We start from the raw sequence: 17921 nt of genomic DNA, 5'->3' as shown, positions 1-17921 counted from the left end.
GCTAGCGGCCGACTGGGCCGATCCGGAGCTACAAACGACCCACCTATCGCGCGCTTTTGGAGCGCGTCTTCCCAGTAAATTTAGTGCAATATACAATACTAGGAGGTATTCACAGAGTTACCTTTTCTAACTTTTAGATATTTTGAGCGCTTTTGACAACATAGAGTGGAATTTTACAACAAACCTCAAAGGTTCTCAAGCAGAAAAGAATCGCCAACATGGCCCCTCAATCAGAAGATCCTGATGTGAACAGTAAGTTTTGCTTTTGCGGTGCAGCGCATTCTATTCTGTAAGCTCAATCTTGTAAAGACTTGCTAATGGATGCGAAAGTGAATCAGTCAGTAGATGATAATGAAGATATGGAACAAAAGATTATCAATGAGGGTACTAATCTGATCTTGCCCCACGATATGAGGGATCATAACTAAACTTGCGATCAGAGTACAAAACATGGAAGAAGAACAGCCCTTTCCTCTATGACATGATTTTAAGGTAGATCTATCATACGGCTCTTCAAGCTAGATCTTGACTAATAGTCTACTAGCACTGCGCTTGAATGGCCTACCTTGACAACTCAATGGTTTCCAGATGTTAAAGAGTACGTCGAATCGAGTTGTTTCGGTTGCGAGCGTTACTAATAAATGTAAGGCCAGCAGGAAAGAACTATTCCGTCCACAGACTTCTTATCGGTACTCATACCTCCAACGGCGCACAGAACTATCTACAAATTGCCAATGTCGAGTTGCCAAAGAATGTCACCCCAAACCATGTTGATTACGATGAGGATCGAGAGGAGATTGGAGGTTATGGAAAATCATCATCTGGAGAACAGGCAGCTATCAAAATGACCATCGAGCAGAAGATCGATCATCCGGGAGAGGTTAACAAAGCCAGATACCAACCACAAAACCCAAATATTATAGCTACTATGTGTGTTGATGGTAGAGTTTTGATCTTCGATCGTACTAAGCACAGCAGCCTTCCCAAAGGCGTTGTCAGCCCACAAATTGAGCTTATAGGACACAAGAAGGAAGGATTTGGCTTAGGATGGAATCCACACGTCGCTGGCGAACTTGCGACTGGTAGCGAAGACAAAACAGTCCGATTATGGTAGGTCAAACAGGTTTCGAAGCCTGAAGCTTTACTAACTTGATAATAGGGATCTCAATACTTTACAGGCGAACGACAACAAATTAAAGTCGAGTAAAGTTTACACCCACCACACTTCCATCGTAAACGATGTCCAATATCACCCCTCCCACAAATCTCTGATTGGAACAGTCTCAGATGATTTGACTTTACAAATCCTCGATATCAGACAACCAGATACAGATAAATCAGTTAGCACAGGCAAAGGTCACACCGATGCCATCAACGCACTCGCTTTTAACCCTGCATCGGAATTTGTTCTAGCTACCGCATCAGCAGACAAGACCATTGGTCTTTGGGATTTGAGAAATCTCAAAGAGAGGCTTCACACACTTGAAGGCCACATGGATGCTGTTACTTCGCTTGCTTGGCATCCAACTGAAGAGGCTGTATTGGGAAGTGGCAGTTATGATCGCAGAGTTATTTTTTGGGATCTTAGCAGAGTTGGCATGGAGCAATTACCAGATGATCAAGATGATGGCCCACCTGAGTTGTAAGTTCCTCACCCCGTATATTGTAATTGTTAGAATCTAATTCGCTTTAGATTATTTATGCACGGAGGTCATACAAATCATCTTGCTGACTTTAGCTGGAATCAAAATGAACCATGGGTAGTATGTAGCGCAGCAGAAGACAATCTAATTCAAATTTGGAAGGTCTCGGAAGGAATTGTAGGAAAGGATATTGAGGAGATTCCTATGGATGAACTGGAGCATTAAATTTGAATGTGGAGAATGAGGCAATGGGAAATGAGATAGCCCGGATGGGAAGAAAATATTGAAATACCCGAGCGTTGTCAAATGTACGAATGAATGGTAGAGGAACGAAATGAAAGGGAGTTTACGCGTTTTTTTTTACGGTCGGTCGCGGCGTTGACTTGACGTAGGTTAGTTGGCTAGTTGGTAGATAAGCTGATAATGATAAATATATCTCAATATAATCTAGTGACGTAGTTCAAAGGGGTTAGGATGTAATTATGTGTTAGAAATGACTTGATTCTTGATAGCTGTTGTTCAGGTTGATTCCTCTACCTATACGTTCAGGCCTGAATCGGAGAGGCAATGGATGCGAGTGGTACTTGCGGATCAGGATGTATAGCATTGAGATATGGATACTAGCTTCATTTAATGGTTCTAACTTTACTCCATATATCTTTTAGCAAAGTGTACTTGAAGCACCGAGGGGCGAAGGGATACTTTTCGAAGCTTGGGAGAAATGATAGGGAGGAGGATGATGACTCTAGGATGGAATATACTAGAATAACTATGATAGGATTGTCAGTAATGGGGCTAACATGCTCTCAGTGACAGGATCTTGCTGCATGCAGACGAAAACTCACTTTACTGCTTGAATTTCTGGATACTCTTACAAGATTATGGAACCTGAATACGAGAAGATGAAACAGACAACTTTGGATAGGCGGGGCTGCGATGTATGGGCTCAACAGGGAAGAATTTCATAGCCTCATAGCTTAAATACCACTACTTTCTATCTAAATTTGGTCAACCATGTATTCGATGGCTTTGAGAAGTTTTTTGTTAGAGATAGTGGTTGTAATATGACAATAACAATCACAATCACACTAAAAATGCTAAGTATCGTTTGTTAATACATCGACATTCAACATTCAAAACGAAATAATGACGACGATGTACAGGATCAAAGCTCATACATAGTACTGTAAGTAATAGAATCTAATTCAAAACTCCAAGTATTCTACTATCTACCAAGTAGTTATCGATTCCCTGAAAGCCACTGAAGATATCGCGTTATTGCCTGGGCAGCTCGCTCAAGTATCATTTCGAGACGTCTGCTGGAAACAAGCCTGGGAGAACTATTGTTTTCATACGTTGATATTGGGATTTGAAAGCGTAATTTAGGTCATGATTGTACATACAATATAGATGTTGATCTCAAAGACGAGGCAGCTTTCTGTTCTTCCGTATGAGCCTGTTAATGGACGAACTTGTCAGGTTCAGCAGGTTGAAGATTATGAAAGAATGTATGGAGCTGGTTTCAATTGATTCCATGTTCTTATGGCAACCATGGTCAAGAATACATTGAGAAATTGGCAAGTTGAGAAAGTAAGCTTGAAAAGTCGATGTTTTGTGCATAGTTGTATATTCTTGGCAAGAATGTTAATGGAGCGAGATCGTTGACCAAGATGAATGGATATCTGGAGTTCAAAAGTTAAAAGATGATGACAGACTAAAGATTTTGTAGATGGCGAAAGTAAAGTTTTAACAATAACAGAATTCAAATATCTAAAACCCGGCGATATGAGGACAGAGTGATTAGTCTATTTGTCCAGCGGTGCAGCATAAGCATGCATGTATCTACCATTTCCAGAGGACTATACTACACTGGCTGGCTGGCTGGTTGGTCGGCCGTGCAAATCTTCATATGCATATATTTCACAGTCCGCTTGATACATTTTCTATCGTTCTAGATAACTCTCTCTATCATTCGTGAGGACTTGCAACCATAACACTTATGCACACTTTCACTCACTATCGAAATACTTCTTGACCTATTCCCCAAAATCTACTATTATCTCATACTTCTTTTACAATCTCAAAGTCTAAACTCCAACTGTTAAGATAAACACCGCTTCGAGCGCTACCAACCCCCAATATCCAGCTGTCGACCTACCATCTAGTGAAGTATCAGAGGTAAAATGGAGTTCTTTCACAGAAAGGTGTACGAGAGCATGAACATCTAGCGAATAGCATACCTCGAAATAAAATAGAAAGAAGAAGGAAGAAACAAACCCTTCAGACTCAAACTCCAAAGCTCAGAGAGAGGGTTGAGCGAGTACATATCAATACAATAAGATGACAGACAATGCATTCAAACACAACAAAATAAAAATAAGATGAAACACTCCCTCCATCACCCTCCATATATATAAATTTTATCTAGAAAAAAAACAGAACTTACATTCGCGACAACGGTAAATAAGAATCGATAGTGTACTATTTAATTCCCTGCTAAGCTAATCAATTTCACTTACTTTTCATTCTGCATTACCCACTTTTCCACTTCATATTCACTCCCCTTAAATTTTACTCGCTTCGCACTTTTACTCGCTCACTTCACTTCACTTCACTTCAACTATCTCATCCCATCCCACCTTACCCCATCCCATCTCTCACTCACCATTCAATTAACTTCTTCCACTCCAAAAAAACCCTCTCCCCCCCCCCCCCCAAAAAAAAACACACAAAAAAAAAGGGCCCGAACTGAAACTAAGCCGACCCGACGCCCAGAAACCACGACCCATTTACTGTACTACTAATGTCTCCAGGCTCACAGACATAGGCCGAGGCAGCTATAGTAAAACTTGACTATACTAGACTGGGATATACCAGAATCTCAAATATACCAGAAAAATTTCCTTATTTGAGTAATTTTTCCCTAATAATACAAGATGTTTGAGCAAAATCGGAATACCGAATACTTTTTTTCGAATCTGATATGGATTTTGATAATGAATTTAATTGAACAAATTTAATTGGCTATTATTATGTAATATCTTTTCGAAAATATTGGGATTTGAAGTTAAAATTTAATTAAAATATTGATTAAAATACTTAGGCTATTATATTCTATATCGAAATCTTGAACATATCAAATTTGATTAATCGAATTTTTCGTTTTAGTATAGTCAAGTTCTACTGTACACCATATATAACTCGCTTCTTCTTGGCGATATTTTATTGTGGAGTGGGGGTATATGTATGAGGAGTATTAGGGATGAGGGGTGGGTAGGTAGGTAGGTATTACTAGGTGAGTAGGTAGCTGTGATTATGACGATGATGATGTGGGATACTGGTTTATAGGTATATACCTAAGTATCCATATTGAGGAATTCTATCAATATAATAGACTAATAAATCAATAACTTAATAGCTTACTATCAACTACCAACCATCAACCATCAATTAACTCCAACATAAAATTACATCAGAACAATCTGACTAAACTCTATATACCAATTATCCAGATATCGATATGATATATATAAGATGACCATACTTAAAATCTCCATATGACAAAAGTCTCTCATTATCAAGTTACATATCGTACCTATTTAATCTTCCAACTCTCAACTCTCAAACAATCTCATAATCAAAACACGCGTAACGTAATTTATCAGCATGTGGGCCATATCAGCTTATAGGCCACTTTCACCTCAATTCATACTTTCGAATACAGATTATTCAACAACTATTATATCAATTAATTAAAACTATTAAGAATCTAATAATCTAGGATCTATTATATTGTTTTGACAAGTTCTTGAATTATAATCTAATTTTCCATATTTATTACAACATTTATTAGAAAATATTTTTTTATTAGGATTCCTTTTATTTTGATATTTACTATATTGAATCTAAATATTAATCTTTTATTGAGATAATATATTAAGAGTCTTTTATTCAATAAATACTTTTTCTTAATGTAATTAAGTTTTTTTCACATATTGATATTTACTTAATATCTCATTTACCTTTCGAAGTATACGAATCTCTATATTCAAAAGTATATTCTTATAAGCTAATCTTTTTATAACTTTAGCTAAAGCTAATATAATCTCAAATAAAGATATAGGGGAGCTTGATTGATAACAATTTATTCGAAATTTGATTAATATTGATTGAGAAAGAGCTTTAATTAGATTGTAAAGAATTTAAAAAACTTATTGATTTAGGTTGGAAGAGGGGGGGGGTAGGTATACAAATTCGAATATTTAATTTCGAAAGTATAGTTTCAAGATTAAATAATATTAAATCTATTTTTCTAAATCCTAATTTTATATTTTGAAAAGTGATTGATTTTTTGTATATAATTTTAAAAACTATAAAGAATTCAACCTTCGAAATATAATTAATATATGCTTTAATAAATCCATCAATTTGAATACTATATGAATGTTTCAGATTGTTAAAACAATCTATATTAAGTGGTTGAGTTAAATGATTTGAATACAGTAGTAAATACACATATTTAATATTATTCTCCTTATAATAATTCTGAAATGATATTGATTCATAACTTTCATACTTATCTAATATCAACATTCGATATTTATCCTTTCTTCAATTCTTAATATACTTATTAAAATATTTCAATCATTCTAAACCTGTCTTATTGTTTGTTTATCCATTAAATATAGATTTGATAACCTATTCCACAGAAAGATTTATTTTGATATACTAATTGGAAAAATGAACCTGTCCTTAAACCACTAGAAATAAGGGAATAATTTCACCCTCTCTATTTCCATATATTATCGCTATAGCCCATTCCCGATTGCTTGATTATACTGATTTACTTCTACTATATCTCTCAGCATTAATAACAATCATTACTGTACTTATAATCCCTATTATAAAGCCTGTTTCATTGAAATTATAAAAATCTCTATCCAAAATATTATATTTCGCTTATATATTTGCAATCAATCGAAACCAATCTTCAATAAACTTAGAATCTTCACAAAAAGCTCTTTGAAAATTATAAATACAATTAAAACATATCTTTAATTCAATTCAATACTTTATAAATTAATACATCTAAAGCTTCTCAATACATTTCGCACCTTTTGATTTAAGAATATAATTTACTATATCTTCTACACTCTTGATTTTAAATGAAAATCCTTTTAAATTTATATCAAATATATATTCGATAATAATATCCTCTTCTAATTCCAAAAGATTATAAGATTTATATTAATATTCTATACAAAAAATAAAATCATTAATTCTATACTGTAATATTGTGTTACGGGAGCTGCCTCTAGGGTCACGTGGAAGTGGCTAGAGATCTCTCGAGGTGGTTTAGACTAGACTTCAAGTAGGAATTCAATAAGGTTGGTAACTGGTTGCAATTCTCGTAACTATAGTAATGAAACTAATGATTGTTCTTGAGCACGAAGCTCTACATTGTAATGAAATCCCATTCTTTATATAGACCTTCGTGCTTTGTCCTGGTCCCTGGGACCTCTCCGATATGTTGGATCGTTAAGGATCGCAACGCGCTCCAGGAGCGCTGAAGCTCCTTGACGCTCCATCACGTGCGATTTATGTCATGTGACGCGGTGTGTTGGATGCCGTCGTAACATATTGTACACAGAACATTATACATTTTAGTAATTTTTTAAATACTTAGTTTTTTGTTTTTTTAAATAGTTTTAATAATAAAAAGTATACGGACTTCTTAATTATTCAAATTCATTATAAATCGTTGATAAAATATGTGTTGAAAGAGAAAAGTATGAATTGAGGTGAAAGTAGCTTATATGCTGATATGGCCCACATGCTGATAAATTACGTTATAGCAATCACATCACATCTTCCCACATCACATCTCCTCAAATAAATCACTCAACCACTCAATCCCAAAACCCATTACCACACACATCCAATCCAATCTAATCCAATCCATCATCAAAACAACCTCCCATCCCCCATCCCCCAAAATCTCCAACTCCCAACGTCCATAAAGAGAGTGTTCCCATCACAATCAATCACCATCCAGATTCTAAAACAAGACGAGCAAGATCGGGTAGCTCTTCACCTACAAAGATGAAGACGGTTCTCCGCACAGCTCAATCAAGAAGGCATCTAAAAGTCAGGTTAAGCACGCAGCTAGGTGTGCGTCAATTATATATCATTATATATCATTATATATCATTATATATCATTATATATCATAGTATATCATAGCCTAGATAGAGTCAATACAATGATATACACAACCGCTACCCATGAACCCCAGCACATCAAATAAAATCAATCACCATACAAGACCGTACTGAGAATATAAATTAGTGGACTTTTAATTTTAAGTGTCGAGAGGCGTTTTTTCCCTGTTACATCACAACACTCCCAAATTTCCCAAAGGCCAAATGCCGCATCCGCGTGGTATCATTCAATAACATTTCACTGCTCCGTTTGTCCCCCAACGCGCACATTATCATGTACTAACATATAACATCATCTTATTCAACCATTTATCTTCATCTACCAGGAGTATTTGCGCCCATGAAAGGACCACCAAATGGATTCAAAGGTTCATTTTGTTGTCCTTGTTCTTGATCCCCACCAGGCGGTGAAGGTTCTAAATTTGTTGGATAGAACTGAAATGCGGGATCGGTTGTATTTGAATTTCCTATGTAATGATCCCATTGTTCCTATTTCTCAATCAGCATTTCAGTTCAATGTAAGATTCGGACATAAGTGTTTGAGAACATGAACTTACCCAGTCGAGATTTGCTGGTAGATCCATCATTCCAGGAGCATTGCCAGTATTGCCGAAGATGGAGAAGGGAGATGCACTAGCGTTCATGGTGGCAAAAGGGTTCAAACTGTTGTCAAGTGAGAAAGGGGTGAGACCAGTTCCGCCAATTCCACCTGATTCACTCATATTCAGATCCATGTTTGTGTATCCTGTAGATTGGCCCATGCTATTGAACATTGCCGCCGAATTTGGAGACAAGCCACCAGAAAGCATACCGAGAGTCATAGCTGCTGATTGTTCAGGCTTAAGGTTCTCATCATCGAATTGCGAAAAAGCTTCAGCTGTATTCACAGGTGTGGCAGAAGTATTGGCGCCTGGTTCCCTAGAAGCCTTCAATTTCTCGAGAACAATATTTAGGGTTTTGGATGCTTTGAATGACTCCATAGATTCTTCCACGGTTTCACTCCAGATACCCTGGGAAGTTTCAACTGCCTTGAGCATATCGGCAAGTTGTTCTTTAGTCCAGAAATGTTTGTCCGGCGGACAAATGGTTTCATAATGTAGATCCAAGCATACTATCATGCCGGCCAGTAGATAGTCGTGTTTGGTAAGAGTTGAGATCGCCCATCTCATTGATCGCAATCGTCCTCCGGGCTGAGATTCAAGATGAAGTTTGTGTTGATGACGAAGAATTTCCATCGCAGCATTGACACAGGCTCGACGGGAATGATCGTAGCGAGAATTTTGTCTCGCTCGTGCAAGATATTTGCGATGAAGAACACACATAGTCTTCTGCCATAGAATATCTACGTTGAACCTATTCATCAAGAGCGTTGCAGGATCATGCATACATTCTTCCAAGGGCCTGAGTCGAAGATAGGGAGCAAGATTACGTTTTAGTTCCCATAACTTATTATCGCGGGCAAGGACATCATCATATGAAATGCCCTTAGGATTGACACTTTGTATTTCCTCCAATATACAATTGAGTTCATTGGCTATGCTGATCTTGGCGAGCATGTAAGATACCGGAGTAGGTTCAGTATTTGGTCTCGCGGGTGGTAATATTTTCGAATCTGGACCGAATTCATCCTCAAATATGTTGCGAGGAAGTTTTGTATCACAGTCGCTATCACGGATCAAACTTGGGAGTGCCAGTTGAAAGGAGAACATTGTGTCCATGGCGCGCACAAATCCCCATAGTCGACGACGCATCTCCCCATGGAAGACGGTGATACCAGGAAAGTTGCTTGGATCCCGATGATAGCCCATGCGCATTGACAGTCGAGTGATCATGCCGATTATGACCCAAAGTCCCACTTCAGCATCCCAACGGCTCGCATACTCGCCGTGTACGTATAATATTAGCGTTTCAATCGTGTAGAATGATGATTTTGTGTAATCGGAATTGACAAGACACTGGACCGTGCGTTGTCTGAATTCACCAGCTATGTCGAGAGAACGACCTAAATATAACTTAGCATCATGTAAGAAGTTCGATGTAAACAGAACAAGAAAAGCCGATCACAGGAAAAGCAAACAAGGGCTTTCTACCTTTCCACTCCGGCGGTTCATCCCCAATTTTTTGGTATGACTGCATGGCCAAACAGAGGATCGAATATAAAAGGCCTATCCATACTATCGAAGTTTTTGTGGGATCTTGCCAGTGGGTTTGCAGTTCCTTGTGAAAAGTCGGGGCATGTATGATATGTATAGCGGGATCGTATGTGTTGAAATATCTAACAAAGCATTAGTTGATCTTTCTTTCTTTCTATTGTAATGGCTATGAACGGACCTGGTGATGAGTCTATCGACCTCCTGTTTTGTAGGAACTGCCATTCGAAGCTCTTCATCTGTAGCCGGTGTATGGGCACCGAATAGAAAGGCCGGACCATCACTGGCAGGTGGCTTTTGGGATTTGATTTTTTCGTAATTATTTTCGAGTTCCTTTTTATGATTATTGAAATAGGCTTTGACTTCTGCGATCTTTTTGACAAATTAGTAACGAATTGTGATCCACATCAGACCTGCAGAGAACATGAACGAAAGACGATGATTGAAAAACTGCTCGACATTGCCCAATGTCTAAAGTCATCTTGTCCGAATATTTAATCGCAGAGGCTACTCTAGCGAGTTGCATATTTGCAGATTTGCATTGGTTCAAAGAGTTCGTGATGAAAGCACGCGACGAGTAAATAATTGAATGCCACAACATACATCTTTTAAAACTAAATGCCAATGTGAATCTCCTAAATATGTTGTTTTTCCTTTATCGACATCAACTTTCATGATACCTAGTGAATTAGCAACACCATCCACATCACTATCTTCATCACCCTCTTCTGCAATCATGTCATCATCGTCTTGGTCCAAATCGGGTGGAAAGGATGAACCCGCACTATCGCTCTGAGAACGGTTGATGGCAGCGGCTGCGGCGGCTGGACCTGCAGATGAAGCACCATTTGTCATCAGTGATAAGACTAAACCTTCTAAGCGGTCAATACGATTTTGCATATCATCAGGACTGGTTGAGCCTTGACTTTGGGTTTTCTTTCGTGTTCCTGGTGCAGCATATGAGCACGAGGAAGCGTCACCTCTCCTCGTACAATTCTCACATGGATGCGACCTGTTACATTTCAGCCTGTTTCGTAAGACGGATTAGCAAATCTGTGCTTGATGGCCTAGATTTTGATAGGATAGAATGTATTGGACTCACTTTCTGTGCCGGCAAGGCCCACATGACAGAGGAACTCTATTTCTCTTTCTTACCACCCGGTATTGCTCTTCTGGAGATTGAGCTCCGGCGCTTGAAGAAGTAGTAGAAGGGGGCGTAGGAGTCATGATGATAAATTATTATTGATTTGTGAGGAGAAATTGAAGAAGCAAGCCCGGGCCAAGATTATGTTTTACTCATAAGCTCACAGGAATGGGCCCTGTCCGAATACAGTTTAACTTTTTTTTTAACCAGTATCTCACCACCGGAGAGTCGGTGTAAGCCGGGCTTTCTTGATGCAAACGGCCAATGAAAAGAGTAACACAAGGAGGCGATGTGTCTTGCGCCGAGACGATCAGCTCCGGATTTGATAGGTGAAGTAGCCCGTTAGCTCGCTGGAGAAGAGAACGAACGGACCCTATTGGCAACGAGTGGGGAAGATAGAGGTATAGATGCAGGTGACAAACAGCTTTATGCCCACTCGGCAGTGTTTGACTGCACTAGAATCTCAGATATAAATTGGTGCCCCCTTTTCAAGAGTCTAGCTTTGGCGCCTGATGACTTAAAATGACAGGGCAAAGTGACTTGAACTTCCCTTCTTGTCAAAGTGTAAGATGGCAAATTCGAAAGTATGATCTTCCTTGAATCCAGGTCTCCACCAATATTCTTCTCCTGCCAATAATCTACCAGACCCTGTAGAGTGTTCACGACCGTCCCCGAGTTCTCACGCACTTTCCCCGGCAATCAAGACCAACCATGCAAAGTATAAACAGCAAGCTTCGGTCCAGATCCAACAGCAAGTATTACTGATGTGCTCGAGGATGACCAACGATCGGTAGCGCGAAGTCGAATAATTAAGAATAGAAATGACGTCTCCCCTCTACCTTAGCCTTTGCCAACGACTGAAGCGCAAGCTGATAGCCGGTATGGTTAAAGGAAAGCCCCCGCAGATTTGAGATATGAGTTATTTCGTATCGTCTTTCGGGGAGGCCGACGAGCGAAATATCATCTATTGTATCGTGATTTGTGGGGAGAACGACTCGGATTGTTTAGGAAGGGTATATTATATCACACGCAGTATAGAATATCAATTCAGCAATCGCATATTCTGTAAGAACAGTCAGTCAGACGTTGCACCCAAACCAATGCGGGAATGTTCAACCAGCATCCTACTCACAAGGGGGGTAGACTCTGCCTGCGGTCCAGACAAAGGCTTTGGACACAGGCGCAAATCAGTACAGAAGCTTGAAAGGATTGCCACCAAGGGGTTATTTGATTTCCAATGATTAAAATATGAAGTTTAGTAATCTTTCAAAGAAACGAATTCAATAGAAATCTCTGCAAAATGTTTGCGACAGGAGATATTGTAAAAACGAATTGAGGTTGTTGATAAGTGGACTGTCAAATGATAAATGATAGTTAATTAATAAATGATCGTCTCAAGCTACACAGTAAATGGGTATTGTTCACTGGATAAGGCTGGCATTTTGGGACTTGGCCACCCCCGCCAAAATGGTCCACCATACCTGGGCTTAAATGGGCTAGCGGTATGTGCCGAAGAGGTTAACGTTTTCAATTTTTGCCCAGGAATACGATCCGTACGTACGTAGTCGGAAGATGTTGTGTTTGGTTGCTCTACAGCAGGTTGTGAATTCATCGACCAAGTACTGGGTAGGTCGTCACGGGTGAGATGGAGATGTCGATGATGATAAGTGCACAGTAACAGGAAGGTTGATCTCGGTGATGTAATTAGTCGTTTGAACTGATGAATCTAGGTACCTAGGTATGTATGTTATTACTCTGGATATCCAAATTCCCCTTGATTTGAATCAACCATTCAGACATCTCTCTTCTTTCATCTAGAGCGTTCGAGACAGAAGAAAGGAATTTACCACACCCTACGCGCTTTCAGCTGATGTGATGAAGCACAGAAACTGGTTCAAGCCAGTCAGTCCATGGGTTACTAATAAACGCCGATGACTCATAACTTTCCGTTCGGTTCAATTTATATGCTGACTAATACTAATTACATACTACCCAGTAGGTACTGGTAACGTGATTTATCAGTGTGCGGGTCATATCAGTATGCGGGTCATTTTCACCTCAATTCACTCTTTCTATATTATGTCCGGTTTTTCTGTATTTATTATAGTATTGACTAGAAGATGCTTTTTCATTAGAATTCCTTCCTTTTTAATATTCGTTATGTTGAATTTGAATATCAACCTTTTATTGAGATAATATATCAAGAGCTTCTTACCTAATAAATACTCCTCCTTGATATAATTAGATTTTTTTCGCGTGTTGATGTTTGTTTAATACCTCATTTGCTTTTCGAAGTATACGAATCTCTACATTCAAAAGTGTATTCTTATAAGCTAATCTCTTTGTACTTTTAACTAGAGTTAATATAATCTCAAATTTAGATATAGGGGAGCTTAATTGATATCGGGTTATTCAAGATTTCACTAAAATTGATTGAGAAAGAGCTTCAGTTGGGTTATAAGGGGTTTGAGAGATCTATTGATCTAGATTGAAAGAGGGAGGGATAGATGTACGAATTCGAATATCTAACTTCGAAAGTACAACTTCAGGGTTAAATAGTATTAAACCTATTCCTTGAAACCTTAATTTCATATTCTAAAAGATAATTGATTCTTTATATATAGTTTTAAAAGCTATAAAGAATTCAATCTTTAAAATATAATTGATATATGCCTTAATAAATTCATCAATTTGATCATCATATGAACGTTTCAGATTGCTAAAACAGTTTACATTGAATGATTGAGTTAAATAACTTGAATACAATAATAGACTTAAGTATATAATATCGTTCTCTTTGCAATATACTTGAAAAGCTCTTGATTTATAACTTTCATGCTCATTTAGTACTAATATTCGATACCTACCCTTTCTTTGATTCTTAGTATACTTATCAAAGTATTTCAATTATTTTAAATTTGTCTCATTGTTTATTCATCTATTAGATATAGGTTTAATAGCTTAATCCGCAGGAAAATCGGTTTCGATATACCAATTGAAAAGATAAACCTATTCTTAAATTACTAAAAATGGGAATATAATTTCACCCTCCTTATTATCATATATGATTACTATAGCCCATTCTCTATTGCCTGGTTGTATTGCCTTGCTTCTGTCATTTCGTTCAGTATTAATTACTACCATTCTGGAGTATATTATATTCATCATAAAGCTCGTTTCATCAAAATTGTAGAAATCGCCATTCAAAATGCTATATTTCGCTTACATATTCACAACCAATCGAAACCACTCTTCAATAAGCTTAGAATTTTTACAAAAAGCTCTTTAAAAGTTATAAACATAACTAAAACATATCTTTAATTTAATTCAACACTTTATAAATTGATATGCCTAAAGCTTCCTAATATGCTTTATACTTTTCAATTCAAGAATATAATTCACTATATCTTCTACATTTCTTAATTTAAATGGAAATCCTCTCAAATCCATATCAATTATATATTCAGAAATGATATTCTCTTCTAGTTCTGAAATATTATAAGATTTAGATCGATATTCGGAACGGGAAGTAATATTATTAATTCTACACTGTAATATTGTATTCAAGATATTATATATCTTTACAACCTTTTGAATACTTGTTTTTTTGTCTTTTTGAATAGCTTCGATAGCGAGGAGTATACGGGCTTCTTGATTATTCGAATCCATTGTGAATTGTTGATAAAAACGCGTATTGAAAGAGAATAGAGTGAATTGAGGTGAAAATGACCCGCACACTGATATGACCCGCACACTGATAAATCACGTTACCTGTCCTGTCATCAAATGTTACCACACATACAATCATATGTCAATTTACTATCAAACTCTTCATTTATCATTCTGCTAACTCAACTTATTCTATAAAGACATTGACTTTCTCTGATATCCACAAATGTGTCTTAAGCCCGATATCTCCGTTAGTATAATTTAACCTACCCAAGGGGCCCCAACGCCAAAATGGTCCATTTATTAATTACACTCCAATTTTCATCGGGCATGATACAACAACAACAACACATGTTCGCACATCGTAAGTTTCATCCAATGCTATCTATTTCATGGACTCCAAGAATTCCAATGGGAAAAGGAAAGCAACAGATCGCAAAGCAAGACAAGGTATGAGAATTCAATATAAATATCATCATCTCGAACACTCAAGTCATGGCAAGCTACTCGAGTATTTCACAAAGTCAAAATGCACACCAATATGACCTTACCTTGAAGATGCACAACTTGGAGCAACGTGGGCTATTTTCAACCACTGCTTACTCATCTATACATTGTCAGTTGCTCCCGGTGAGGACTTGCTAAGTTGCAACACCAGCTTCCAGTGACTATTTTTGATACCTCTTTCTGGTGGGGTCTGCGCCAAGCAAAGCAAGTGACAAAATATCATCACCTTTATCGTTCTGAATTGCTTTGGGCAATCAAATATTTCAGCTTTATCTCCTCGCTAAGAACTCAATCTACTCAGATGAAGCATCTATTTCTCAAAGAGTCTCAATGAGAGGGCAATCACCGAAATCTGACTTTGTCTGTTCACTACCTAACAGCTCGAGCATCGAAGGGTCAATTGTACAAGAGTCATCTCAACAACTCACAAGTGCGGAGAGTCTTACGTGATATGCATGTTATTGGAGTAATAAAGGATGGGGAAAGAAATCTCGTTCAAAAAACTGCCAGCTTTCGAACCTTGCTTATGATCAGGGTTGGTTTGGTGGATCAGGCCAACAGTGGGAATTCCTTTACAGCCATGGATTTTGAGCAAAACATCTTACCTTTCCGCCTCGCACCAGCCCTCATCATCCCAGAAATCACCTTGTTGTTTATCTCGCAATCAACACGATGCTTTGATCACATTGAAAACGATATAGACAGGCAACTTTACACAGGAGGGTTACCATCTTGCATCGAATCTTGAAGGCACGCAGCAAACGAATTAAGATATCAGTTGCTTCAATGCAATTTCACCTACCTAGCGGTAGTAATACTGCTTTCGGTTTCGATATTCTCTAACCTCTTCTCGACGGCTTTCAAAATTATATCTTTAGCCCTTCCTGGCATTATGGTCAGGACACATAAACAAGTTACGCAATAGTAAAACGCTCTAGCACGACATGTTGTCGCACGAATTGTCGGCGAAATACCCGATAGTAAGTATGGTGAAAGGACAAGCGAAGATAGTGTAGTAGCCATTAAATAGGTACGCACAGTTAGCAAAAATCATTGAGGGTCTGAATTGGTTGCTAATGGAATAGCTAGGTGGTCCTGATGTAGATATGGAGCGAATCCTGAGGTCTTGATTTATGTTGGCACAAACGACGTCCGTTACTCAGCTCTAGTTCTTGCTGCAACTAAAGCTGGCTCTACAATTCGTATGATTCATTTGCTATTTTCTAATTTATTTTTGCAACAATTCTGTGCTGACGACCATATCACTCTCAAATCTTTGTCACTTCCACTCGCAACAGCCTAGCGGAACACTTTGTCTTATTTGATCACCTCAAATGCCAGACTGATTACTTAAAATCCCATCCCACCCCTACCCATAATATCCTTGATGCCATAAAGCCATTGCATCACTTTATGGTGTCATTGGTTGAAGAACTTCTTAACATGCGGTATCCACATTGCGTATAAAGTAAGACTTTCGAGAATTTGAAACGAACCCCTATCGTCATCAAGTAAGCATTTCAAAGATTCTTGATTTCCCCAATGGGTGGCTAATCCATCCCTTCCCAGTCATACATCTGGAACCACTTGGTTACCCCAGCCTCTTCTTTGAACACATGAAACATAAACTCAGGTTGTAAATGATAATGTCTGCGAGGTACCCAGCAAAATTCTTTCTATTCACGATAGCCTCATAAAAGGTAAGTGAGTGGTAGTAACACGTCGATCATTCCATGCAGTTGCTCTATCTAACAATAGAGCAAATTTGATGATTGGCCAGGCGGCGCTTCTTGCTCAATTATTGTCGGTGCTATTCCCTACGAAAATTTTGTGATTGCTCCCGTTGCGGCAGCTATCCCGACGGCTCGAGGAGTAGTAAATGCCCTTATGTAATTTCTGACTGGTGTAGCGATTCTTTGTAATCTTATCATCTGTAGTAGTAGATTTAGCTCAGGGAAAAAAGAAATTCTCTTGTTGTCTGCTTTTTGATCGATTGGGGTGGAGATGTAACAAAATTCTTTATTGCTGGAGATGATGGAGCTGGAAGTTTGGCTGAATAGGTTGGGAACAAGAGGAAGGAGTAGGGAGAATGAGGTTGAAGGTGATGTGGGAAAGAATCCGATTGTGAAATATAATTGATTTTTTTAACTGTGTTGTAGAGAGATGGAAAATTTGACTATGAAGGAATAGGCTGCGTATAAATTATCTATACTCATAGATTATCTACAGATAATCCGCTCCATAGGTTATCTATTAAAGGTTTTATTTACTTTACAAATTATCTATTAAAACTTTAAAATTATTTATTCTATACAGATAATCTATAGATTATTTATAAATAATCTATCTACTTACAAATAAATAAATTATCTATAAATATATAAGTTATCTATAAATAATTTACAAATAATCTATAAATAATCCATAAATATATAAATTCTCCGCTTTTTTCACTTAAAATATAAAGCTATTTCTAGATTTATATTAATTTTTATATTAATTATAAAAGATTATAAATAATTATACAATATACAAATAGATAAATATCTACAGGTAATTTGTACCCGCCCTACAGATTACTCATTCA

At 37.7% G+C, this 17921-nt stretch overlaps 2 protein-coding genes across 2 annotated transcripts; one reads left to right on the top strand and one right to left on the bottom strand.

Moving 5' to 3' along the window:
- Window positions 1–218: 218 nt before the first annotated feature.
- Window positions 219–1868, top strand: EAF01_000835 (uncharacterized protein; the record flags this gene model as incomplete). Its single annotated transcript, XM_038909085.1, has 7 exons — window positions 219–252; window positions 331–384; window positions 441–492; window positions 545–598; window positions 649–1110; window positions 1160–1642; window positions 1694–1868. 7 exons carry the CDS (start codon window positions 219–221, stop codon window positions 1866–1868), a joined length of 1314 nt encoding a protein of 437 aa, XP_038775991.1.
- Window positions 1869–7822: 5954 nt separating this feature from the next.
- Window positions 7823–12573, bottom strand: EAF01_000834 (uncharacterized protein). The gene is made up of 7 exons (XM_038909084.1): window positions 12291–12573; window positions 11117–12221; window positions 10618–11041; window positions 10196–10386; window positions 9955–10139; window positions 8422–9866; window positions 7823–8353 (listed from the first exon to the last, which is right to left on the bottom strand). The coding sequence occupies exons 2-7, from the start codon at window positions 11239–11241 to the stop codon at window positions 8180–8182; spliced, it is 2544 nt and encodes an 847-aa protein (XP_038775990.1). The 5' UTR covers window positions 11242–12221; window positions 12291–12573; the 3' UTR covers window positions 7823–8179.
- Window positions 12574–17921: the final 5348 nt, after the last annotated feature.

The sequence above is a fragment of the Botrytis porri genome (genome assembly GCF_014898465.1).
Source record: "Botrytis porri strain MUCL 3234 chromosome Unknown BPOR_001, whole genome shotgun sequence".
Lineage (NCBI taxonomy): Eukaryota > Fungi > Ascomycota > Leotiomycetes > Helotiales > Sclerotiniaceae > Botrytis > Botrytis porri.
This window is presented reverse-complemented; position numbering and strand designations above follow the sequence as displayed.

Bases quoted from the DNA above. Each gene is read 5' to 3' on its own strand.
- EAF01_000834 (XM_038909084.1), bottom strand. From the start codon at position 11,241: ATGACTCCTACGCCCCCTTCTACTACTTCTTCAAGCGCCGGAGCTCAA. The intron at 11,042-11,116 runs GTGAGTCCAATA...CTTACGAAACAG, and splicing joins GGGCCTTGCCGGCACAGAAA to GCTGAAATGTAACAGGTCGC. The intron at 9,867-9,954 runs GTAGAAAGCCCT...AGTTATATTTAG, and splicing joins TGAACCGCCGGAGTGGAAAG to GTCGTTCTCTCGACATAGCT.